Here is a 25733-nt window from a genome sequence, read left to right as displayed (position 1 = left end):
AGCAGAGAGTTCTGCTTTAGGATCCATGGGCCAGAGGAAGTGTGACACTAGAGGTTACACTAGACCTGACTTGAGCATTAGAGAATTCAAAGTCTGCTCCCTTGTGAAGCACTTCCTACAACAAGGCTACACCTACTTGAACAAGACCACACCTCCTAATAGTGCCGCTCCCTACTAGCCTATGGGGCCATTTTCATTCAAACCACCACAGTTGTGTGGATATGAATGGAGAAGAGAAGAAAAAGGCTAGCTGGGCCCTGGTGCCACACGCCTTTTATCCAGCACTCAGGGAGGCAGAGGCAGGTGGATCTCTTGAGTTTGAGGCCAGCCAGATCTACAAAGTGAGTTCTAGAACAAAGATACACAGAGAAACCCTACCTCAAAAAGGAGGAGGAGGAAGAAGGCGGTGGCTAAGACTAAGATTAGTATTGGGTAGATTGGGTACTGTAGGAACATAAGGGTTGGGGAAGGGAATTTTGGCTGAAGTTAGACTGAAAAGACAGGTAAAGATATATACACTCACACAATATAGAACAGTTTCCTCCCTCAGGACACTGGGCAATAGAGACCCTGCAATTCAGTTCAGTCTGCTTTGGGAGAAGAAAATAGGAAAGAGTGAGGAGGAGGAAAAAGTGACTCAGGGCAATAACAGAAGAGAAGCAAGTTGGCATGCTAAATTGACATTCAGTATTAAATAGGAGAAGAATAGATGCAGGGAGGAGAGAGGGCTGGGTGCTAATATAAGCTATGAGAACTGTCCTGACTGGTAACCAGACTCAGTTTCATCTCTCGGTGTCCTTTCCCCAGTTACAAGAAGCCTGTCTTGGCCCTGGGAGTTCCTCCATTTGACTCTTGTTCTCTCCCAGTCTGACTGGATACCTCAATTACAGATGCTGATCCAGTCTGTGCTTAGGGGTGGAGTCTCAGATGCCGGCACACCTCTGTGCCTTTCTTCAGGGTTCTGGTTGCAAACGCTGGCCCTTCCCTCTGCTGTCTCCACAGGCCACGCAGTTTGGGGTGTGCGTTGCTCAAATCCTGATGTTACATCATGACCACATTCTTCCACACACATTTTCTAGGGTTTCAGGAGTCCCTGGCTTTACGAAATAATAGGAGGGGGCAGAGGATAGCGAGTGTTGTAGCTTTCTCAAGTTTAAGGTCCCCTACCCCTTCACTAGAGCTCTGTCTATGGGTTGTGGTGCTGTCCTCTGTTGGTAGGTTCAGGAAGCATGTGTTGAGCCTCTTCCAAGCTTTTCTCCTTATCCTGCATCCATTTGTTTGATCCTCTTGGCAATGGCAGTGAAGGGGGATTGTAGAAATCTTGGCTTCACACCCCTGTAATCATCATACATGTCTAGCTTGCTGTAGCTAAAATTTTCCTTCAGTCTGAGATCAGCAGTGGGACCCCATGGGCCCAAAGACCGTCGGGGCATTTTCTTGGTGGGGCTTACTCATCAACAGGCTTCACAGAAAAAAACAAAAAATCCTAGCCTTATTTCTGCCTTCTGTAGTCCTTTCTCTGGTCTCTGTGACTCTACTGTCACAGAATAGGAACTCTCCTGGTCACCCAAATGCAGTTTCTGACCAATTCCCAAGTTTTGTTCTACCAGAAATGCAGTCTGTTGAGACCAGAATGTTGTTTTCATTTAGGTTGATAGACCTGAAGGTCTGCGTCTGCTCTGCAGTGCATTTAAAATGAAAATACTAAGTCTTACATACATAGAGATGACCACAAAGCCCTCTTAGTGCTCTTTTATTTAAGAGTAAGTCCTGAATGTTTTTCTGGTTACTCTATGCCTCAAAAGATTTTGGTATTGAGCCGGGCGATGGTGGCGCACACCTTTAATCCCAGCACTCGGGGAGGCAGAGGCAGGCGGATGGATCTCTGTGAGTTCGAGACCAGCCTGGTCTACAGAGCTAGTTCCAGGACAGGCTCCAAAGCCACAGAGAAACCCTGTCTCGAAAAACCAAAAAAAAAAAAAAAAAAAAAAAAAAAAAAAAAAAAAAAAAAAAAAAAAAAAAAAAGAACAAAACCAACCAAACAAAAAAGAGTCGTCATGATCATGGTGTCTCTTTACAGCAATAGAACACTGACTAAGGCAATCACAAATATAAGGCATATTGGACCAGGCTTCTATTATCTGCCAAGCTCCTGCAGAACAGCCCACTGAGCTCTCAACACGCAATGACTTTTCTAGCCCAAAGTTCCAAAGTCCTTCCACAGTCCTCAAAACAACATGGTCTGGTCTGTCACAGAAACCTCATCTCAGTTAGTGTTTGATTGCTTAAAGAATCTCAGTTCTGTTGTGGAATATTTTAACTATGTAAAGGTGTGGTACATTTGTTCCTGCTGCTTTTGTTAACAATACAAAGACATGTTACATATGTTTGATTAAGTAAAATTAATCTGGGGTCAGGAAACTGAGTCAGCAACTAGCTGACAGGACGTGGTAGGAAAAAACCATGTGTAGCAAGGGTTCTTTAATGTGGATTGAGCAGGACAGCTCTTTCCCCTCCTCCTCCCAGACACGAGCAAGGAACGGTTAGCTACTTATTATTCAGCCAGAGCTAGCAGGATTTCACCTCAACCTTTGAATCCTGAGTTCTACAGAAGGATGGAGATTTAGATACAGTTTTCTTTAGCGCACACCTTTAATCCCAGCACTCGGGAGGCAGAGACAGAGGTGGATCTCTGTGAGTTTGAGGCCAACCTGGTCTACAGAGTGAGTTCCAGGACAGGTTTCAAAGCTACAGAGAAACCCTGTCTTGAACCCCCTCCCCCTGCACCCCCTCCCCCCCATACAGCATTTCCTTTAGCAGTCATGATAGAGCCGGTCCTGAGGGAACAGAATTCCTGCCTGGCAGTGGCCTGTGCAGCTGAACTGCTGCTGATAGCTGCAGAGTTGCAATTGCCAGTTGGGACAGCAGTTGCTTAAGGTTAAGCTGAATGCAAACAACACAATTCCAAATTGAAACAGACTAAAACCTCAGTAACTGCCATTGCTGATTACCTCAGAAACAATCACAATGGCAGGCAGGGAGGTATAGGCACAGAAGGAGAAACACTGGACCCAGAGGTGGTAGAGACCTGTGGTGTGTGTGGGGACCCTAATTCAGGTTACACACCATAGCCCACTGCAGCTGTACCCTGCTTTCCAATACGTGATCTTCCTAATCCTGTGACCCTTTAATACAGCTGCTCATGTTGTGGTGACCTCCAACCATAAAAGTATTTTGTTGCTAGTTCATAACTGATTTTGGTACTGTTATGAATCATAATGTAAATATCTGATATGCAATCTGATGTGCCGTGGCCATGGAAACTTTTTTTCTTTCAAGACAGGGTTTCTCAGTGTAGCCTTGGCACTCCTGGAACTCACTCTGTAGACAGAGATTTGCCTGCTTCTGCCTCCTGAGTGCTGGGATTAAAGGCGTGCACCACCGTTGCCGGCCACCATGGAAATTCTTAATTAAGGAAAGCACTTAATTGGCGCTTGCTTACAGTTTCAGAGGTGGTGTGGGAAGTCCTTCTGTCTATGTGTTGCTTTTATTGGTCAATGAGTAAAGAATCTGCATTGGCCTGTACAGGGAAGATTAGAGTTATGTGGGGAAAAATAAACTGGATGCTGGGAGAAAGAAGGCAGAATTGGAAGAAGCCATCTAGCCCCCATCAGAGAGTGATGCTGGATGGAACCTTGCTGGCGATACACAGATTAATAGAAATGGGTTAAATTAAGATGTAAGAGCTAGCCAATAAGAAGCTAGAGCTAATAGGCCAAGCAATGATTTAATTAATACAGTTTCTGTGTGGTTATTTCAGGGCTGAGCAGCTGGGAACAAATAAGCAGCCTCTAACAACACAGAGGTTTGGTCCATTGTCATGATGGCAGGGAGCATAGCAGCAGGCAGGCAGACATGTTGCTGGAGAAGTAGCTAAGAGTTCTACATCTGGGTTCACAGACTGCAGGAAGAGAGAGACTCTGGGCATGTCTTGGGTTTGAAACTTCAAAGTCCACTCCCCAGTGACACACTTCCTCCAACAAGGCCATACTTCCCAATCCTTCCCAAACATTTTAATATATGAACCTATGAGAGCCATTCTCATTTAAACCACCACAAATTCATTTGTTAGTTTGGTCTACTTTATTAAAAAGACCCGCTTCCTTTATACATACCTATATTGTCATTCTGTTTCATATAACATGTGTACCCAATTGTAAACACCACTTTTTTATAAAGCAAAAATAATAATTATGCATAAGAGAGTTTTTATAATTTAAATAGACATTTTGATACCTTGCTTCCAACTACATTGTCATATAATTGTATGCTGTGTGCATTTAGAACAGGAATTCTCAACCTGTGGGCTCTAATCCCTTTGGGAGTCGCATACCAGATATCCTGCATATCAGATATTTACATTATGATTCATAACAGTACCAAAATGACAGTTATGAACTAGCAACAAAATACTTTTATGGTTGGAGGTCACCACAACATGAGCAGCTGTATTAAAGGGTCACAGCATTAGGAAGGTTGAGAGCCGCTGCACTAGAAGATCACATATTGGAAAGCAGGGTAAAGCTGCAGTGGGGTGTGGTGTGTAACCTGAATCAGGGTCCCCACATACCACAGGTCCCCACCACCTCTGAGTCCAGTGTTTCTCCTTCTGTGCCTATACCTCCCTGCCTGCTGTTGTGATTATTTCCAGGGTAATCAGCAATGACAGTTACTGAGGTTTTAGACTATTTCAACTTGGAATTGAGATTCTTTAAGTCAAATGAGCTTCAACCTACTTAAATGGGTTTTTGGTTTGTTGTTGTACTTTTAACAAGTGCTATGGAAGGCTAAAACTGAGAGAGTAAGTAAACTAATAAGACACAGTGAACAAAGACAAATCCAAACGTTCTACAAGTGTTCTTTAATTCTTCTTTTTTGTAGGGTGTCTTTTTCTATGTACTTAATTTTCATACTTATCTATTGGGCCAAGTCCATATTATTTCCATCAGACTTGAGCTGTGGGATATTTAATGGGTATATAACTCATAAAAGACCTCACTATAGCTAAATTTAGATTATTCTTTCGGGTCGTATGCTATGTGTTTTAATAGTTCTATTTAGTCATATTTGGATCTTTCATGATAATGGCCAGGGATAGTATTAATCAATGTAATTTTAGAATTACCTAAAAATTCTATTTCTAGCCAATACGGTAAACCAGACATAGAGTGGTTTAAACATTAGGGTCTTTCATTCCTGTAAGTTAATGGATATAATATTAATGAACAACAAAACGATGTGAAACTTATGACCCCACCCCCCAATCTGAGTTACTCCGGAAAGGCACTCAAAACATCTGATTGCACTTTGGAAAGTTATCTGAGCCAGGTGGTGGTGTCGCACGCCTTTAATTCCCAGCCCTTGGGAAGCAGAGGCAGGTGAATCTCTGTGAGTTCGAGGCCAGCCTGGTCTACAGAGCAAGTGCCAGGACAGACAGGCCCCAAAGCTATAGAGAAACCCTGTTTCAAAAAACAAAAACAAACAAACAAAAAAAAAGAAAGAAAACTCATCTGAGAATCTTTTCAAAGCCTGTTTTGTCACTAATGCACAGCAATTTATTCCAAGACTGTTTCTGGCTGCCTTAGGTTGGCATAACAAAAATAGATTTTGGTTTCTGTGAGTCTAACTTGGTTTTTGGTGCCCATTTGTCTGACAGGCAGAGTTTCCCTCCAGAGCATGTCTGGCTTTAGAAGGTAGTTTGGGGTTTAAACAGACACTTGGGGAGCCACCACCAGGACACTTCCGCAGCCTGTCAGGTTCTGGAACACGTCACAGTCTACTTCCACAGTGAGTCTCTGGAGTCCCAGATGCGTCGGTGTGAACTGGAACTGAGTACACAGGGAGCTCCCTGGCCACACGGAACCCAGCCTGAAGGAAAAGTAGAGAAAGGTGTTAATTCTCTTCCAGGGTCATGGCTCTGCTGGCCTCCATGAGCCATGACTTAAAGATGTGGGGCATGAGGATATGGAAATCTCAGTACATCGCTGGGGAGCCGGAAGTGATTATAAACGATAGGGGACAGGAGCTTATCGAGACAGATCGACCACACGCCTCAGGACGGAAGTGTGCTGAGGCCTGTCATCTGCATCCGCTGCTCCTTTCTGTGTCTGTGATTTAATCTGGCTCACTTTTTGGTAATAATGCTGGCAGTGTGTTTGCCAAAGCTGTAGCTTTAAATTTCTTCCTGGCATAGTCGGTGCTACCGGCACAGTGAGAGCCTGCCAAGGTGTCAGCAAGCTGATGCCCGACCTTCCTGGTCTACTGAGAATCTTTCAGTAACGAAGGGAATATTTGGGATTTTTTTTTTTTTTGGAGAAACTTTGCTTCACAACTGGTCTGGAAGATCATAAAGTATAGCTAAACTTTGATGGGTCCTCCTCTCATTCTATCGGCAAGAATGACTGAGTTTCATGATGCTGTACCAGTGACTGAATAGTAGGACCAGGGAACCTCAGTGCTGACTTTGTAAGACTTTAAGACAATCCTGAAGCCATTTTTGACAATTCTGAATCCTCTCAGCCTCTGTGCCATAGTGCTTCCCCTCCTCCCCTGGGAACCAAGGACCTAACAGCTACACTCGCACGTACTCAGTTCCTGAACAATTACCCATATACGTATGCTTTGGTTCAGTCCCCTAAGAAACGGGGTCAAAATGACCTCTTACCTCATCTGATCTGGCAACAGCTGTCCAGTCAATTATTGGTAATAGCCCTTTTGAATAAGCCAATCAGAATAGTCAAAGAACAACCCCCCTTGCTTCTGTGGCCCCTTTAAAAGTAGACTGTACCCGCTATTCAAGGTCCCTCAGCTTCCCGAATGCTGGGGGACCCTGTCATGACAGAATTAATAAAAATCCTCATGCTTTTGCATCGGCTGTAGTGTGTGAGATGGTCTCTGGGGGCGACTCCTTCTCGGTGTTTGGACGCCAGAGTCCAACAACTTTAAACTGTGTGCAGCTAAGGGTGCAGTAGGCAAAATGAGAGAGGATGCTTGCCACGCCTAGCACCACCTAGAGGAATCCAGAATATCCAGGAACTCCTAAAAACAGTGACGACAGCTGATGGCAAGAACCACAGAATAAAAGTAGGCCAAGACAGAGACAGATTAAGAAATGGAATAAAGGGAGTGATGACCTCAGGGCAAGATCTCACTCATCCAAACTTCCATCTTGTGAAAATGAACTAAAAAAAAAGCTTAGAGTTGGGTGTGGTGGGACACTTCTTTAATCCCAGCTGGGGAAAGGCTGGCTATCTCTTGAATTTGAGGCCAGCCTGGTCTCCAGAGCAAGTTCAAGGACAGCCAAGCTAAGGCAGTGAAGGACAGACAGAAAGCTTGTCAAGATGAGGTTGAATAAGAGGGTCATGTTCCAGCCCCAGCAAGTAGCAGAACTCAGCTTCAGCCACATGGCTCTGGCTTTAGAGTCAAGGATACAGGAAAGGGGTTATGGAATCTTTCTCCACAACTAGGGAATGCTACTGAGGCCAGGTGTGTGGCAGAGTGTCCCTAGTTGTTGGACTAGAGAGGCCATTGTATGAAGCTGTGAAGTTGAAACCTGAATGGCTTTGGAGACCCCTAGATGTTGGAGAAACCAGAGCCGCAATACCTGCTGAGGAGAGCTGCTAACAGGGAGTGGAACCGGCCCAAGAGAAAGAAGTGTGTTGCTGTCAACAAAGCTGAACAGAATTGGAGATGTGAAGAGAGCTCTGACATCAGACATCAGCTGCAGAGTCTGGAGTTTGCCGGCTGGTTTTCAGTCTTGTTTTGGTCCAGTATTTCCTCCCTATGCTTGCTTCCCTATGTCTTGGAACGATAATATATATCCTGTGCCAGTATATGTTGGAAATAGGTGATCTGTTTTTTGATTTTGATTTTATAGGTGATCACAGTTAAGAGATTGCATGACTCTTGGAAGAGACTTTGAGCTTTGAACTTTTAAACATTATTAAGATTGTAATAGACTATGGGGACTTTTGGACTAAATACATTTTGTATTATGAAAATTTTCCAAAGTTATGGGGGCCAGAGAGTGACATGTGGTGGTTTGGATGTAACTGGATCCCATAAACTCATAGAGTAGGGTACTACTCAGAGGCCTCATTGAAGCAGGTGTGGCCTTGTTGAGGAAGTGTGTCACTGTGGGCATGGGCTTTGAGGTCACTTCCTTTTGCCTACATAAGATGTAGAACTCTCAGTTGCTACTCTAGCACCATGTCTGCCTGTACACCACCATACCCCACCGTGATGATAATGGACTGAACTTCTGAAACTGTAAGCCACTCCAATTAAATGTTTTTCTTTAGAAGAGTTGCTATGGTCATGGTGTCTCTTTGCAGCCATAGAAACCCTAGTTAAGGGAGACAGAGGTATTCGTTGCCTGTCATCATGGAGCAGTAGGAAGTGGTGGATGCGCACATGGAGTATTGTGTAGCTGAAGAAATAGACTTTACAAATAGATGAGAACAATTAGACATAACAGCTATATAAGTTAATGAAGCAACAGTAGACATTGCACATTGCTAAAGATCCATACACAAAAGGACATGGAGGGCGGTGAAAGGAATAGAAGTGAAAGGAATTAAATCAAATTGTATGCTGTGGTGGAGATCGGCAGAGTACAATTCTTTGTTACACTGAGAGACAGTATGTCCTATCTGTGTGTTCTCTGGTACCAGATCTATCCTTCCTTCTTCACCAGTAATACCTAGGCTCTTTCTGAATATCAGGACAGGTAAGGTGGTGGGGGTTATGTGGTGCCCTCACAATCTCCAATATCCCCTCATTCTGTTGATGTGGTGGTTCTAGAATGAGATAAGCCATTTGGTAGCTTTAATTCAACTTCTGGGGATATTTGCTCTGTCTTCAGAGATATGGCAAAATGATAGATTATCGTTTTTAAATTAGTGAGTTCAAACCAGTTGAGATCTTTCAGTGGGGTAAGAAGCTTACTGTTGTGGGATCTTTGTACACTGTATGAAGATATATTGTTGTGATTGGTTTAATAAGGTTGAATAACCAATAGTTAGGCAGGACATATAGGTGGGATTTCTGGGCAGAGAGAGCAAGTAGGAGAAGATAATTGAGGCACAGAAGAGATGCCAATGAGACATGGAGGGAGTTGGACATACAGAATGAAAGAAAGGTTAAAAGCCACATGGTAAGATATAGATGAATAAAAGTAAGTTAATTTAATAATAGCTAGTGAGACAAGTCTAAGATAATTAATTAACTAGCTTGTATAATGAATAAGAAGTCTTGGTGTTGTTGTTTGGGACCTGGGGGCAGGACAGAGAAAGACTGGCTACCGCTTACACTCTCTTACCTGTATCGCTTCTCTCTATGAATGAGTCCCCTTCCAAAGATGGAGGTGATGCAGTTCTGCATGGGACAGTCTAAGGAGTTCTTCATACTGACTGTGACAGTCAGCGGCTGGTACTGTTCTGCTCTCTCTGGCATCTGTAGGAAGACAGAACATGTGGAGAAAGGCCAAGGATGCAGAGCCACAGGCATGCCTTCCTCTGCTGTGCATGCCCTCAAACCCCTCTCGTCTCTGCCTCCCTGAGCCAGCCTGCTCAGGAGGCTTCTTTGCCCTTCCTCCAATCTTTCTGCAAGTGCACTCTCCAGTGCCACACCACACACGGTTTCTGTGGCTCCTTTCTTTGTTTCGGAGTCTTAGAGACATTTGCATCATCTTTGGAAGTCAGTTTAGACTGGTTCCTATAGTGTCTGTCCCCTATCCACTTCTCTAACTTCATCCATCCTTGACTAAATGACACCCCTAGGACTCCTTTTGTTCGTGCTTCGTCAGTCTTTAATGACCTTCCCCAAATGCATAACTAAACGTGAACCCATTTTTCAAGATTCAGCATGAGTGTTATTTCTTTCATGAAGCTGTGCCCAAACCCAACAGTTGAAATCAAGTGGTTTTTCTTCCTACACTTACACAGAAGACAAATGCTGTATCTACTTTATCTAATTAGAGCTTCTTGAAAGTGAAGGTCTTACTCACTTCAGCCTTGGTAGACTTGTAAAAAAGAAGGGCGATAGCATTTTAGGACTGTGCTTTATGATATTGGGTATGTTGCTCTCCAGGAATCCGTTATCTGAGTCACAAGTACAGTTTCACCTCGTGAACATTGTACTGCGATAAAGGGCACAAGGCAAAGCTTCCATTGTCCCGCCAACACTGTCAAAACAGTGCAGGGACTCATGGCTGTCAAGGTGTTAGGAATAAGTGATGGTTGAATGTTTGGCCCTACGCAGGACATTTATACCACCTGCTCTAAGGTTCAAAGGACCTTACAGAAGAGGGATGGAAGGGATGTGAGCTAAGGAAACTGGCTGGGAAATGCTATCTTCGGGACACAAGACAGCCATGTCAGACGCGTCACAGCAGCTGCAGTCACCTGCATTGACATCGCACAAGACTGGGCTTGCCAGCAGCCAACCATGGAGCCGGAAGAGACTCATCAGACACTCCCTATCCTGCTGAACTACTGGCTACTGATAGATTCTGCAGAAGGGACAGTCGTTTTCAGTTGTCTACCACTGGTGAGCCCACCAGGCACCAATGGATAGTTTGAAATGCATGGCCACATAAATGGTCCTGGTTATAAATCAATGGGTCACAATACAAAAGAGTGAGACTGTGATGGGCCCAGCCCTAGTGACACACCTTGTCTAACAAGACCACGCCTCCTAACCCTTCCCCTAACTTCTCCACCCAACAGTCCGGCATGGCAGCAGCTAAGAGTAATTGAGTGAAGGAGGAGTGCCCACCTTGATGATAAGATTCGGTCTGCCAATGGCTACATCTTCCTGAGCAAAGCAGCTGAGGCTGGCGTGAGAGTGTGTTGCCATGACTGTGACTCTGATGAAGCTGTTCTCCGGTGGGTCTTGCTCAAAATTGGAGAAGGACAGGTTGGTGGATATTTTCAGCACTGCAACATACAACAGGCAAGTCAGTACAAAGCACGGAGTGCATGCACGCCAGAATCAAATCATAGTTTCACGAATGACAGAGGACTTAGGGTCTCACTGAGGTCAGAACGATGCTGCATTCCCTATGGCTACCCCACACTTATCCAAGATCCCTGTCCCATGCCCATCTCTGCCAGCGCTCCCAGCAGACTGCCTCACTAGGGTCGTAGAAAAGTTCCTGTGAAGTAGAACGAGCCATGGCATTGTGCCTAAAAGTGGTGGGATGACTTGTGTTATGGGACACACTTCGAGTGAAGTGTCCATCTCAAAATTCAACACACAGCAGTTGCTGAATAGATGCTTACACGGTTCCCGCCCCTTTTCCCCTTCTCCTGCCTTTTTCATAGAAACGTTAACAAATGGGACTCTCTCAAGCTCTAGTTCCCGTTCTCAACCTACAAACAGACCTCCTCCTGGGGGGAGGGGTGTTCTATCCCGTTGTCCGTGATGAGTCCTGTGCTTTTTAAATGTGTTCCACCATCATCCCCTGCTGATGAGCTGTGTAACCTCAGGCAAATCATTTAACCTCTCTGTGTCTCAGTTTCCTCTGCTGGCTAAGAATGATACTCTTCTCATAAAGTTGTGAGAATAATGAGATTAAGCATATAATGTGTTCATCACCATTTCTGGCAAATATTAAGTGCTCAGTAAATGCTGAGTTATAGTCATTCCGATTGGTTATTTTTCCCAGAGTCTGTGCTGTCATCTTTAACCCACCTCTCCCAATGTTTCAGCTTTTGTGCTCAGCATCTGAGCAGATCCATCTTCAAAACAAACCAAAGAATCACACCGCCCTCTCTCTACCAGCTGTCCCTGGTGACTCTCCACTTAGTCTCTCCTTTCCCCATGGTGCCTTAGGAAGAACTGCACTGTGTCACTTCTGAGTTCAATTCATCTGAACCCCTGGAAGCCAGCCTTCGTCATTGTCTCTCAGCCAGGTCATTTTCCCAGCCCATGGTCTTCAACCTGGACATCTCGTGACCTCTCTGCCAGCCTTGCTGAGTGTTCTTGTCCCCTCAGACTCAGAATTCTGTCTCCCTCATCCCACCCCTCCCCCCGAAGTGTTCCATACATTACGAGGTGCTGGTGTGACCGCGGCTCTATCCTTACCCTCTCCTCTTACAGGCTGTCCTCCAGCTCTGGGTTTTAGGGCACTCCCTCTGTCCTGGGATTTCTGTGCTTGCTCTCCAAAATGGACTAAATCTTTTTTTTTTTTTTTTTTTGATTTTCGAGACAGGGTTTCTCCATAGCTTTTTGGTTCCTGTCCTGGACCTAGCTCTTGTAGACCAGGCTGGCCTCGAACTCACAGAGATCTACCTGCCTCTGCCTCCCGAGTGCTGGGATTAAAGGCGTGCGCCACCACCATCCAGCTAATGGACTAAATCTTGAACTCTGTGTTTAAGTTCTCTGCTGCCTGCTGGCTGGCTGAATACTTGGATGTCTCGAGGGCTTTTAACAAAACATGCGATAACTCGATTCATCTTTCTCCCAAGAGTTGCGTTTCTCCTCTCCTGGTGACTCACCCCAAGCACAGGCAGACATCCACATTCGCGAGTCCTATTTCTCCTACCCACTTGGTGTCTTATTTCTGAGTGCTGCCAGGTTAGCCTGGCTTTAGTTTCTGGATTTCAACTGCTACTAAGCCTCCTCCCCACCCCACTTGTACCTACTGGGTTGGTTTACTTATCTGATTAGAATTGTAGGTCTCTCGCCTTTGTCAGGCCAAGTGACAATTACAAATGTGTTGAATGAATGAATGAGAGAGTGTGAGTACCAATGGGCTAAAAGCCATCTCTAGAGACCTGTGGGGGGAGCCCAAGATAAAACCAGGGGTGTGCAGGAGTCAGTGAGAGTTACCTTGGTTGGTTCTAAGCCTGAAGGACTGCTTCTGCCTCCAGAGATCAGTAGCAAAGATTCCATTGTAGTACACAGCCTGGGCCCTAATCACCAGGTGAACCTCCTTCTCCTGGTCAGTGGGGTTAATCAGGGTCACTGAGACTTGGCCATTCCCTCTCAAAGGGAGAGAGCTAGGTGTGTCCAAGAACAGGTACAGAGGGTCAGCAGGCTCAGGACTCGGAGGACGCACGCCTTTGTCTTTCCAGCGTTTCCTTCTTTCTTTCTGGACTCTTTCCAGGACCGCTTTTTCTTCAGGGGACCCTGAAGAATAGAAGAGACAAAACAGACTTCCAATCCAGCAGGTACAGATCTTTCTGGTAAATGTGTAGGATTGAAATTTTATATACCTCTTCTTCCCGGATACTAAGATCCTAAACGACTTTGCAAATGTCTCGGGCTTTGAATTTGCCCTTGCATAAGGAAAACAAGTCTTTTAACAAGTCAGTGTTGTTGCTGGAGACATTTTTGCAAGAAATTGACTTTTCATGTGTGAAGGGACATGAGGACCTAAGGGACTTAGGGCAAAGGCGCCATAAGATATTCTTGAGTGAGGAGACAAGGACATTCATGTCTTAGAACGTTCATTCTCAGAACTGAAGTAGAAAAGGGACCTGTGATGGAGAGACCAGAGCCAGGGAGTTGCCATCCTATAGGCAGGAGGTAAGGAAGCTCCTTAATTAACGAGGTCGTGGGAAAGAGTGCAGAAGACAGAGTCAGGCAAGGACAGTGTTGTGAAGGGGAAGGCTCCAGGGAGTTACAGGCCTCCAGATTTGGACTGACAGACAAAAGGGCTAATAGAGAGAAATAGTTGGGGAATCTTGGAAGGGAGGAAGAGAGGAGTAACATCCTCTCCATAGGCCCTGAAAGTCTTCAGACGGATTAGCTCAGTTTAGTGCTTCGTTTCATAACAACAGTCTCTAGTGGGGGTAATTTTCACACACACACACACACACACACACACACACACACACACACACACACACCAGAGGACATTTGAAAATAAATGAAGACAGTTTTGGCTATCAGAACTGGCTGGGGTTAGGGACTGATATCTCATGAACAAAAGCCAAGAACACTGTCGTTCATCCTGAACACCTCAGCCTCCTACAGGGCAGAACCGACCGATCCAAACTGGCAGTTGCGTCAGCAAGGGCTGAAAAACCTCCTTTTATTTGATAGACTCTTTCTGGCCTGCATCTGTCTGAGTAGGCCCTTCCCTCTGCTGGTCAGCACCTTCAGGATACTTGTAGTTCTGGGTGACGTCTTCGCAGCGGTCACTGCCCACGACCTTGGTGCTGATGCTGCCAGCCACGTTCTTTTTGCTGGACTGGGTCAGTTCCAGGGTCCCATCTTCACAGCTCTTCCAGACCACACACCTGGCATTTACCGCAGCAAAAAGATCTAATACCGCTGGATCCACCTGCAGTTCCCCCTCCTTGACTGCCCTGACTGGGACCAGACTGCAGGATCCTAGGGCTGAGGGAGAGAAAGGCAGATGAGCAGAAGAACCACTGAGACCCCTGCTCCGTTTAGAGTTCATTGTGTCGGTCCTTTTCCCGTACATTATTTTTTCCTTCTCCAGGATCAAGGTCAGAGGTAGGAAGTAGACAGGCTTTCTGAGAAACTATCACAGATGAACCAGTTATACAGTGAAAATACTCTTAGGTCCTAACCTGTACCAGAGGCTGGACAGGAAAGACCTCAGAGGAACATAATTGACGCACAGCCATAATACTAATCGGCTATGAGCAGGCTACCTTCTTGATTGCTTTTTCTACATGCCGGGCTCTGACCGTTTTGTTCTAGGGCAAGGAGGCGCCATTCTTTGGCTGCTTGAAGTTTCCCTCTCTAGGCTTGTTCTTCCTGTGTGGCCCCTTTCAATCATACACAGACAAATCTCACCCCGCCAGGCCCTACTCCAGAATACCCATAGCTATCTTAAGACCCTTTCCTCTTCATTGCCCATGGCTTGGAGTGGGCCTAGTGTTCATGCAGTCTGTGATGGGGTAGTGGACATCTTTACCCCTTGATCCTGTTGGCATCATCTGGCCATCATCATGACTTGTCTTGCTTTAGAGGATGAAGACCCTCTTTGGACCACATGCTGATCCTAGATCCTGTTCAAGGGACCTCTTCAGCTCTTGCAGCCCTGGTTTGTCCTGGGCCCACCCTTGGGCTTTACCTCCAACTCCGTTAGGAGCTCTTGGGTGCAGAATCTGCCATCCGTCATAACCCTGGGACAAATCAGGTCTGTTCATCCAGCATTCTACAGAAGTTTGGAAGATCCTAAAAGTAGCAAAGAAAAACAAAAACTTCAAGTGGGGGGAAAAAAGGGCATATGGAAGAGAATCTAGAAACATGGCTTTAGGGAGTCATTGCCATAGGGACTGGAGGGCACTGCATAGAAAGAAATATGATTCTCCTAGGAGGGGTACACCCCATCACTGACCCTTAGCATCCTATAAGAATCCTGAACCTATGCTCTGCTGTTAGCTCAGGACTCTGCAAGCAAGCGGCTCCACATGGAACTTGGTTGGCACTATGGAACCCTTTCTCCTTTAGGCTCCTCACCAGATACGGCCCATCTGTCCTTCTCCATTCTGGAGCCCCTCCTCATTGTAGTATTCATCCACCAGCAGGCTCCCACGGGTACCCTGGGCTGAAGGAAATGTAGTAACGACGCGTGCTGGGATTCCCAGGCAACGTAGCACTGCATGGAAGAGGCATAAACTATCAGGGACCGAGGGGCAGAAAAGTCCAAGGCTGGACAGGACCTGCCTTAAATGTCAGGTGACACTGTGGGACGAGGAGGAGTCCGAACCACATGGATGAAGGCTGGTAAATGGCACACAAATTACACAGCACAGGAATATAGAGCCGGCGGGGGCGGGGGGGGGGTGACTCAGAAGCACTGAGGCTTGCTCTGTGAGGGACAGGTGAGGATGTTTTGGGGGAGAAAGTAAGTTTGGAGCAGAGTTTGTAAATGAGCTCCGATTTGCTGAGGGAAAAGAGAAGACGCAGCTGGTGGGGAAACAGGTAGGGGAAGGCTGTGGAGAGGAGGCAGTGCCTGCTTTAGGAGCTGTCCTCCCCACATGGGAGGCCAAGGGACATCTCAAGATGCAGGCCAGACACTGCAATAGCCCGGAAGACTGACCTGTGTGTTACCTGCCCTGTACCTGTGCAAGCAACAGCAGTGAACACCCAGGCCTGACTCTCATACACACGTCGTCCTTGCCCAGTGAGCCACTGCCGCAGTATGGGCACACTGCCCCGTCGCTTGTACAGTAAGGTCCCTTCCTGGGCAGTGTGGGTCTGTGAAATAGGCAGGACACTCTTCTTCCTGAGAGCATGCAGCTGTTGGGGCAGATGTGTGGTTGTTAGTGGGAGTCCTGGGGCTGGATGGCTTCCAGGAGCCAGCAAGGAGTGTTCATTGGTTTGCCAAGCATGTGACTCAATCCCTGGAGCCTGTCAAACAAGCACACTGGAGGCTCCAGCCTATATCCCCTCGCCCGTTTATAATCTCAGAGCCAGACCCAGGCCTAGTTGTCTAAGTCTTTCTCCAGCATCAGCCATGGGGTGGAGCATGAGAGCTGGGTCTGCTGGTCCTCAGCTTCTTCTGCCCCAACTCAATGCTGTTTGCTTGGGTCCTGGAGGCCACTATCTCAAGCCTCCTCCTTCTCATAGAATAGACTTGACCCACATCCTGCCTTTCAGAAGGAGATTGAGAGATATGAGAGGAAATGGAGAATGTATTACTTCTCGGAGAGAATTTTATGGGTGTGGAGTACTGGATAGTTTTATGTTAACTTTGATATAAGCTAGGGTCATCTGAGCGAAGATAACTCCAATTAAGAAAATGTCTCCATAAGATTTGACTGTAGGCAAGCCTGTAGGGCATGTTCTTTCTTTTTTTTAACAAAAGACTTTTATTTATTATGTATATAGTGTTCTGTCTGCATGTATGCCTGCAGGCTGGAAGAGAGCGCCAGATCTCATTACAGATGATTGTGAGCCACCATGTTGTTGCTGGAAATTGAACTCAGGACCTCTGGAAGAATAGCCAGTGCTCTTAACCATTGAGACATCTCTCCAGCCGCCCACAGGGCATGTTCATAATCAGTGATTGATTGATGAGGGAGGGACCAGCCCATGGTGGGTGGTGCCATCCCTGGGCTGATGGTCCTGAGTTCTATAAGAAAGCAGACCATGCAAGCCATGAGGAGCAAGCCTGTAAAGAGAACCCCTCCATGGCCTCTGCATCAGCTCCTGCCTCCAGGTTTCTGTTCTCTAAGTTTCTGCCTTGGCTCGCCTCTGTGGACTGTAACTCGGGATATGTATGCCATAATAAACCCTTTTCTCCCAACTTACTTAGTCATTAGTCATAATGTTTCATAACAGCAATATTAGCCCTAACAAAGACATATGGGAAACACCAAGCCACTTCTATGGTCTGCATATTCTTAGGATCACTTAGAAATAAAACAAGACCCTTAGATCACCATAGCAGTAAACCCTGAGAAGGACAGGGCACATCTTCCTTCCTAGGACTCTGCCTCCAGGGCCGGGCTGGGAGTGAGAGCAGTCGGACTGAAGCCAGGCCAGTCTCCCCCTCCTGGCTTTTCTCTTCGGTGAACCTATCTCTCACTCTCTTGCCTTATCCTTCTCTTCTCTGAGGACTATCTCCCACACACTGGGAGAGGCCATATATTTGTGCTCTGTGAGCTTCCAGAGCCATGAAGGTGAGCCCCTCCATCCGAGTACTCTAGTCCCATCTCCTCTCCCTCTGGTCCCCCAGCCTCATGCTTACCAAGGTGCCCACTACACAGGCCACATGTACAGGCTGGCTCCACTTCTCCACTTGCTTGTCCACGCTCAGCAAGTCCAGACTGAGGTCCATGACATCGCTCTCAAACTGTAGGGACAATGTGGGATGAGATGAAGGGTTCCCAGGCCAGGCATGACCTCACAGGACAGTTCTGTTAGCTTGTTCCTCTCCTAAACCTGGGTCTTAGGTTTCACTTACCTGCCTCAACACCCACTGTGGTGTTCTGGTTCTCCCGTCTTCTCCCTGGAACACCTGGTGTGTCCCCAACACCTGCTCTTTTGTTCTATGGCCTTAATTTCTTCATAGGGTGTGATCTCATAAAGATTGGTATTGAGCCATTTTATTTACTTATTTTTCTTGAAAGAGTGTCTAACTGTGTAGACCAAACTAACTTTGAACTCACAGAAGTCTGCCTGCCTACGCCTTCCAAGTGCTGGCATTTAAGGCATGTGCCACTATCAGTATTGTGTCATTTCAATTCATTGAACTTCATTGATTTCTACTGAGTGAATAGCTAATGTATGTACAGGCATTGAGACGGGTGTGGAAGACTCCAGTTAGCTCCCACTCTGGAGGAGCCCCTCAGGTAACATAGCAATGAAGCATAGACTCTAGGAGTGGCAGCAGATGGCAGAGTGGAACAACTCCTCTGTCTTTAAGGACTTGGGGAATCTTCCTGAAGGTTGTAAGACTGGGGAAGTAATATTCTAAGGGGAGAGAAGGAAGCTAGTCCAAGCAGAGGAGTTACTCAGCCTACATGTCCTTGGAGTCAGAACATGGGGTGGCTGCTGGGAAGGAAAGTGGTGGCCTGGCTGCCTGGATGTCAGGCCAGGGCACGGGTCTCTATTCTGTGGGCAGAGGTGCTTTAACAGAATGCTCTAGAGAGTAGTGGAATGTGGTCCAAAAGAAACAGAGGCACCACAAAACTGAAACGATTTTCTCTGTAGCTTTAGAGCCTGTCTTTGAATTCGCTCTGTAAACCAAGCTGGCCTCAAACTCACAGAGATCCACCTGCCTCTGCCTCCTGAGTGCTGAGATTAAAGGCGTGCACCATCACCATCCAGCAAGAAATGATTCTTGCTGAAGGGCTTTTGCACCTGCTAGCCTTGTTCAGCCTGAGTGCTGAGGTATGAGACAGGCAGAGTTCCTCTTATCGTCTAGAGGTCGCTATTACCTGACCAAAGTCCCAGGGCTCCTCTTGAATGCAGTCAGCGGTGCCCAGGTAGATAAAGCCATTTTGGTTCAGTAAGTATTCAGTGCGTTGAGCCTCATTCTGAAGAAACACGGTGTCATCTGGCAAGAAACAGAGTTAGCAAGAAGAAGTTGAGGGCCTGAGGGTGCCAGGTCTGTCCTCCATGCCTAGGCTTCTGCCCTCCCAGCTCAGGTTGGGTTTGATTTTAGCCTTTTCTTGCGTCTCTGGGACCAATGAAGACTCAGAAAGGTCCTTCCCACTGCTTTCTCAGGAGCTGGCCCAGACCCCTATGTCAGTCAAGGTGTGTCCAGGAACAAGACAACTTTCAAAAGCCTAGTGGTTTCCAGAAGATTGTAAATGAGAGCCCTACTGGCTCAGAAGAATGGCTCAGGACCATCCTTGGGAGCTTCCCGGTGCCTGTTGAGTCTTTCCTAGAAGACTTGTAACAACAAAAGGGTGCAGCAGGGGAAAAGGCAAAATAAACACAGCAGTTAAACACAGGTTAAGCAGAGTGATCACAGGGGACAGGGTGGGGAGGAGCATGGGGATTCTGTGGGGAAATGTCCTCTTGGCCCAGGGCGACCACAGTCCCTTCCTAGTGCCTTTTCCATCTCCCTTATCCAAGGGTGAGGCTGGGTGTCATGAAGAGACCATAGGTCAGAGAACAACTTTGGAGTGTTAATTTCAGATATCCACCTTGTTTGAGACAGGGTCTCTTCTGCACTGTGTAAGGCAGGCTAACTGACCTACAAGCTTCTGGAAATTCTCCTTTCTCTGGCTCTGATCTTCCTATAAGCACATTGCATTGGGTTTTCCCTTGGATTCTGGGAATGCGAACTCAAATCATCAGGCTTGTTCAGCAATTGCTTTCACTCACTGAGCCTTTACTCAGAGATATCCTAGATATCTTCTAGAAACCATTGTTCACTTTAGGGAGTTGGAGACAGCATGGGGTTCTGAGCTCATTAAAAGACCATCAAGAGAGCTTCTAGGCTATGAAAACACTAAGCAATAGAGAGTTGCCTAGGCTCCCAATTCTTTCTTTGCTTCCTGTGTGCTGGGATTAAAGGTCCATCTGAACCTCTCTTGATCATCTCTCAGACGAGCAGAGCCAATGGTTCTCCAATGTATGATGTCTGAGTTTACATACACAAGAATGCTCTGGTGCCTGTGTGTTCAGAGGCCAGAAGAGCACATTGGATCTCTTAGATATGGCTTTACAGGCACTTGTTAGACACGTGGCTTATTATGTATGATCTGGGACCAAGCCTTCATTCTCATGATTGTGCAACAAGCACTCTTAATGACTGAGCTGCTACAGTAAAGGGTAGAACTTTGATTTCAATGAATCCAAAATAGCATGAACTGGCTCCCGAGTTTGGTAGTAAGACAAGAGTATACTTCTAACACGAAGTCCCGGAGATAGCAAGACAGGACCCTAAGGAGGCACCTGCTGGAATTTAATGCTGGTGTTGCCCACAGATCCTGGGGCAGGTGCTCCCTGTTAGAGCTATAGCCTAGCTCTGCTTCCCTCTACCCTGTCTAGCTGAGGTCTAAGTTTACCTCTATTCCAGGGATTAAAGAGCAGTGTGAACTGGCCCAGAGGGTATTGTTTCCTTCCTAAAACCTGAAGCAGGAGTGAGTAGTGGCCAATGACAGCATCCACGGGTGTGGTCACGGAGATGGTCCAGTTCTGGGCACTTCTTTCTTCCACTGCCGCACTCCATCCTTTTCGGTCCCCCAAAGAGGAAATCGGGAATATGGCTTGAGTCTTGTTGGCCTTGGAAGGCTGCTCTCCTGAAATTTCACAGTAATAAGTTGGTCATTTGGACTTTCAGGTCACAGCTCAGAGTAATATGTCAAAGTATTACAAAGACAGAGGAGGCGCCAATTAGTTTTGGAGAAGGAAAGAGGTCCTCTTATAATGAGGAGCTGCAGAGGATGAGGGGGGAACACAGGCTCTTGGTGCTTATAGACCTACATCTATGAAAGGGTCACCGTTTACAAAATGGGTGTAATAATGACACTACCATCCCTCAGATCCAGGGGTATTGGTTCCAGGACCTCCAGTAATACCAAAATCCAAGGATGTCTATGTCTCTTTATATAAAATACCACAGCTTTGCATATTCTTGTATATTTTAAATAATCTTTTGATTACTCGTGAATCCTTATACAACATGAATACTGTGTAAATAGTCCTTGTGCTGTATGTTTTAAGAGTTGATGATGACAAGGGAAAGACTACTTGACAGACTTTGCCCAGGTTGTCCCATCACGGTTGGCTGATTCTGAGGAAGCAGAACCTGTGGATCTGGAGGGCCTGTGAAGGGACCAAATTAGATACTGCTCATGAAGTTCTTGATTTGATAGCTGATGCATAATACAGATGTCAACGATTAGCACAGACTAGATGCTACTAGATGCTATGTGTAGCCAGAGTTAGACCCCATCAGCCTTTTCTAAAGCTCTTAGTGGTACTGCTGCTGAGCACTTTGGAATCATGGTAACAGAATTCCTCATGCATATCATTGTGTACATCCTCACAACAGCCCCCTCTGCGGAGCAGGGCAGCTTGAGGCCCAGCTACAGTATGGACCACCTGCACCTTGGTCTTCAGAGAGGCTGGTGGGGAGGGACTCGCTCCACATCCCCGATTCTGCCCCACATACCGGTTTGTGCCACGAGAGCCACTTTCTTCAGGGCACTCAGAAATTTGTGGACTGGGGCACGGAAGTTCAGGGTGATAGTGAAGGACTGTCCCCTCCTCAAAACCAGGCGCCGGGAGCTGAGGGCTTTGGTGTGGTGTTCCTCATTGTTTTCTGCTGCCTTTAAGTCACAGCTCTTGATACCCAGAGCTGTTGTGGGAAAAAAAAGGGAAGTCATGGATGCGAGATATATGCAACTACACGAATCAAAAGCCCCTTCCAAGAGTGGGGCTCAGATTTTTTTTTTATCTTTATTGAGCTCTACATTTTTCTCTGCTCCCCTCCCTGCCTCTCCGCTCCCTTCTTCAATCCTCCCACAAGGTCCCCATGCTCCCAATTTACTCAGGAGATCTTGTCTTTTTCTACTTCCTCCCATGTAGATTAGATCCATGTATGTCTCTCTTGGGATCCTCATTGTTGTCTAAGTTCTCTAGGATTGTGGTTTGTAGGCTGGCTTTCTTTGCTTTATGTTTAAAAACCACCTATGAGTGAGTATATGTGATAATTGTCTTTCTGTGTCTAGGTTACTTCACTCAAAATAATGTTTTCTAGTTCCATCCATTGGGGCTCAGATTTCTTGTCAGCTGTGCAATCTCAAGTAAGCAACTTTTCTGAACTTCAGTTTTCTTCTCAGACTAATTCTCCCTCTTTGCAGAGTTATGGGAAATGAATGATGTTATACATGTACATACCTAAGTGTTTGTATTATTTTTACATTAGCCTCATGTCAAACACTTATTAAGGTCCATTAAATGTTAACATTAGTTTCTGGTTCCAAATCCAAACAATGAATAAAATCCAGAATTTTGCACATTACTCAGGCTCCCTTTTTGGAGACAGGACCTGGTGTATCCCAGGCTGGTCTCGAACTTGCTGTGCAGCTGAGGATGGGCTTAAACCTATGATCCTCCTGCATGCACCTTCTAAGTGCTGGGATTACATGTGTGTTTTACACACTGCTGGGATTGAACATGGATTTTGTGCCTACTAGGCCAGCACTCTACCAACTGAGGTACATTTCTAGTCCACCTTCTTCTTCTTCTTCTTCTTCTTCTTCTTCTTCTTCTTCTTCTTCTTCTTCTTCTTCTTCTTCTTCTTCTTCTTCTTCTTCATGCAATCATATATAATATTGGGGCTGGTGTGGAGATCAGTGAATCAAATTCTCTTGTCTTAAAGACAACAAGAGTGAGGCTGAGAATAGAACCAGCTCCCCTGAGATAATGTGTATTCTCACTGTCTCATGCCACTTGGAAGGTGGTGGCCTCAGTTACTAAGAATCTCAATATTTATTTTACACAGGCCTCAGTTACTATGAAAGACTCTCAATCTTTCTTTTACACAGAGAGCAAAAAACTAGGAACAAGGAATTTTGTTTAATGCTCAACAGGGGCTTGAGAGATGGCTCAGTGATTGAGACCACTGACTGTACTTCCAGAGGACCTGGGTTTGATTACAACATCCACATGGCAACTTACAACTGTCTATAGCTCCAGGTCCAGAATGGTCAATGCCCTCTTCTGGTCTCCAGAGGTACCAGGTACACACATGGGATACAGGCATACATGCAGGCAAAACACTCATACACATAAAATATAAACAAATAAAATGTTTTGAAAAATAATAAATGCTTAGCGATCCTAAAGGAAGGAACAGGACCAAAAAAATTAAAGTTTAATTATTCATGTATACACGAATCTCCACTGGGAGCTTCCACAGCAAAAAATAGTTTGTAGTGTTTGCATGGGCTCAGCCGCTGAGAGGGAGGAGCTGTGGCCTTTGCTTGCAAGGATGGACTAAGGAATGATCTGATCCTGACACTCAGTCCTTTGGGCTCCAGGACATGTATTGACAAGTGCCGGAGACTCCCACTTCAGTCACCGAACATCGTGGCTAAGGGCTCAAGAGCAGAGGGAACAGTGGGGAAAGAGCTTGTGTTCCCGACGGCTCCTGTCATAGTGAAGGGGTAGATATATGATGATGTACAATGACAATACTGAGGGAAAGAACTGGCACATTGACTCTGAAGATGTAAAACCTCCCTGCACTGCTGGTCCTGGTACCCCTGTGCCCAGGGGTACCCTGGTGCCCTTTGCATCGTGTCTCTCTCTCACCTACTAGTGAGGTGTTCAGGTCATGTCAGTAGAGAAAATTAGCTTCAGCTAGGCTGGGATTTGTAAAGCGAGCAACAGCCGTGGCGGAAGTCAGCACTGACTCCTCTCTGCACACTGGTTCTGGGCCCCGGACTGAGCCCATCTTCTATGGGATGTTGACTAGGACTGGGTGGTGGAAGGGTGGGCTGCCACACGATTTGAGCCCAGGTACCCTGGGCCTACCTAATAACCACAGAATCCTGGCAAGAGCCATCCTTCAGAATCCTCTGAACTCTGGTTCTATCTGGAAGGCTTCCTGGCTTCTTTTTACCCGAAAGGTGCATCCTCCCCTTTCAATACATAAAGGCATGGCCTCTAAAGCCTCACCGGGAGCTCGGTCTGCAGCTTCCACAGTACTCTGTTTCCCTAAATAACTCGCCCCATTTTATAGGCATCACCCACAGTTCTCGGCCCACACACCTGCTGGGAGCCTGCTAAGGGACTATGCCTATTCTAGTTCTGCGTCTTCCGCCCAGCAGGATGCTGGACACAGTTCATTTCCTAGTTAATTTGTGCTCCCTTGATGGCGGACAAGAACATGGGATCAGCCCTAAGAAGGGTTCCTCAGAGGTGCTGGGGGCTCAGGCTTCATCTATGCAGACACTCACCGCAGACTCCCCCGGAGTTTCTACACCCCCTTAGTCTGTTTGATTGCTTCATAATTCTCTCTTCTCATTATACTGTTCGGTGAATCCTACCGCCCCTTCCCTCCTGTTAGACTTGGAGATATGACAGCCTCCAGATTTCCCAGGCATCTTTATTATTGTGTGTTGGGGAAGAAAGGGCTTATTTCATCTTACAATGGGTAGTCCATCATCCAGAGAAGTCAGGACCGGAACCTAGAGGCAGGAACTGACGCAGAAGCTGTGGAGGAGTGCCAGTTACTGGCTTGCTCAGCCTACCTTATACTATCGGGGACCATCTGCCTAGGGATAGCGCAACCCACAGTGGGTGGGGTCCCCCACATCAATCATCAATTGAGAAAACGGACCACATGCCTGCCCACCAGCCAATCTGGTGGGGATATTTTCTCAGTTGAAGTTTCTTCTTCCAAAATGGCTCTAGCCTGTGCCGAGCTTGTTTGGTTGGAAGCGTCACCCCAGCCCCAGCCCCAGCCCCTAACATCCTTCTCCCAAAAGGTTTGGGGTGTTTGGTTGGAAGTGTCAACCCAGCCCCTGACATCCATTTTGCAATGTTTGAGTCCAGACTCCACCTCTGAGAAAGCCTGCCAGAACGGTGACCCCTCCACATAGAGGGTCAAGATCCCCCCACAGGCCATTTAAACTGCCCCAGAGATCAAACATGTCGTCTCTCCGGTTCTCCTTCCCAGGAGCCCTGGCATCCATCATTAGACCCGGGCTTTTTCTAATTCGGTTTGATTTGGTCTGACTTAGATAATTGCGTCCGTGGAGAGTCTGGTCAGGCCAGAAAAACTTTACAGAGCTGACATGAAAACTGGCCAGCTTACCAGGTGTATCACAACCTAGAGAGTGATAACCATTTACATTATGTTGATCTTGGGCTATGAATATAAATTCGTGATAATCACCCTCACCATTCCACTATCATCATTATAATTAAAATTACCATACTACCACCCACCCCCTATTCACACCGCCACCTCCTCCCTCCCTCCCTCCCCCTCACACCTTACACACACTACTGTCACCTCACCTCCATCACCAAGCCTATTTCCTTTAATAAAACACGACTTGATGACCGCCCTAACAGCCAGGAACTGGCTTAGCATACCTTGTCCCATGGCCACAGGCTACTCGGATCCCCTTGCACACCACACAGGAAATGTTGGCCTTGACTTGTTGCCTCTGGGCTCTGGGCTCTGGGCTCTCTCTACTAATCTCTCTTCACACTGAAAAGATGGAACACTTCCGTTGGTTTGTAAAAAGCAAATTCTCTCGCTCCCG

At 46.5% G+C, this 25733-nt stretch overlaps 1 protein-coding gene across 1 annotated transcript; it reads right to left on the bottom strand.

The window, feature by feature from the left end:
- Positions 1-4986: 4986 nt before the first annotated feature.
- On the bottom strand, positions 4987-25709 carry Epb42 (erythrocyte membrane protein band 4.2). Its single transcript, XM_050134116.1, has 13 exons — positions 25561-25709; positions 21623-21808; positions 20514-20747; positions 18933-19051; positions 17741-17845; positions 16110-16287; positions 15505-15643; positions 15116-15219; positions 14167-14409; positions 12895-13194; positions 10837-10997; positions 9380-9513; positions 4987-5928 (listed from the first exon to the last, which is right to left on the bottom strand). Exons 1-13 carry the CDS (start codon positions 25568-25570, stop codon positions 5766-5768), a joined length of 2076 nt encoding a protein of 691 aa, XP_049990073.1. The 5' UTR covers positions 25571-25709; the 3' UTR covers positions 4987-5765.
- Between the last annotated feature and the right edge of the window lie 24 nt (positions 25710-25733).

This window comes from Alexandromys fortis, unplaced genomic scaffold, assembly GCF_014885135.2.
Source record: "Alexandromys fortis isolate MF-2015 unplaced genomic scaffold, M_Fortis_MF-2015_v1.1 scaffold_6, whole genome shotgun sequence".
Lineage (NCBI taxonomy): Eukaryota > Metazoa > Chordata > Mammalia > Rodentia > Cricetidae > Alexandromys > Alexandromys fortis.
The sequence above is the reverse complement of the archived record's forward strand: the minus strand, read 5'-3'. Positions and strand labels throughout refer to the sequence as shown.

Coding starts and splice junctions, on each gene's coding strand:
- Epb42 (XM_050134116.1), bottom strand. Junction 19,052..20,513: donor CTTTAATCCCTGGAATAGAG/GTAAACTTAGAC, acceptor GTTTCTTGCCAG/ATGACACCGTGTTTCTTCAG. Junction 10,998..12,894: donor CAGGCTTAGAACCAACCAAG/GTAACTCTCACT, acceptor TGTATGTTGCAG/TGCTGAAAATATCCACCAAC.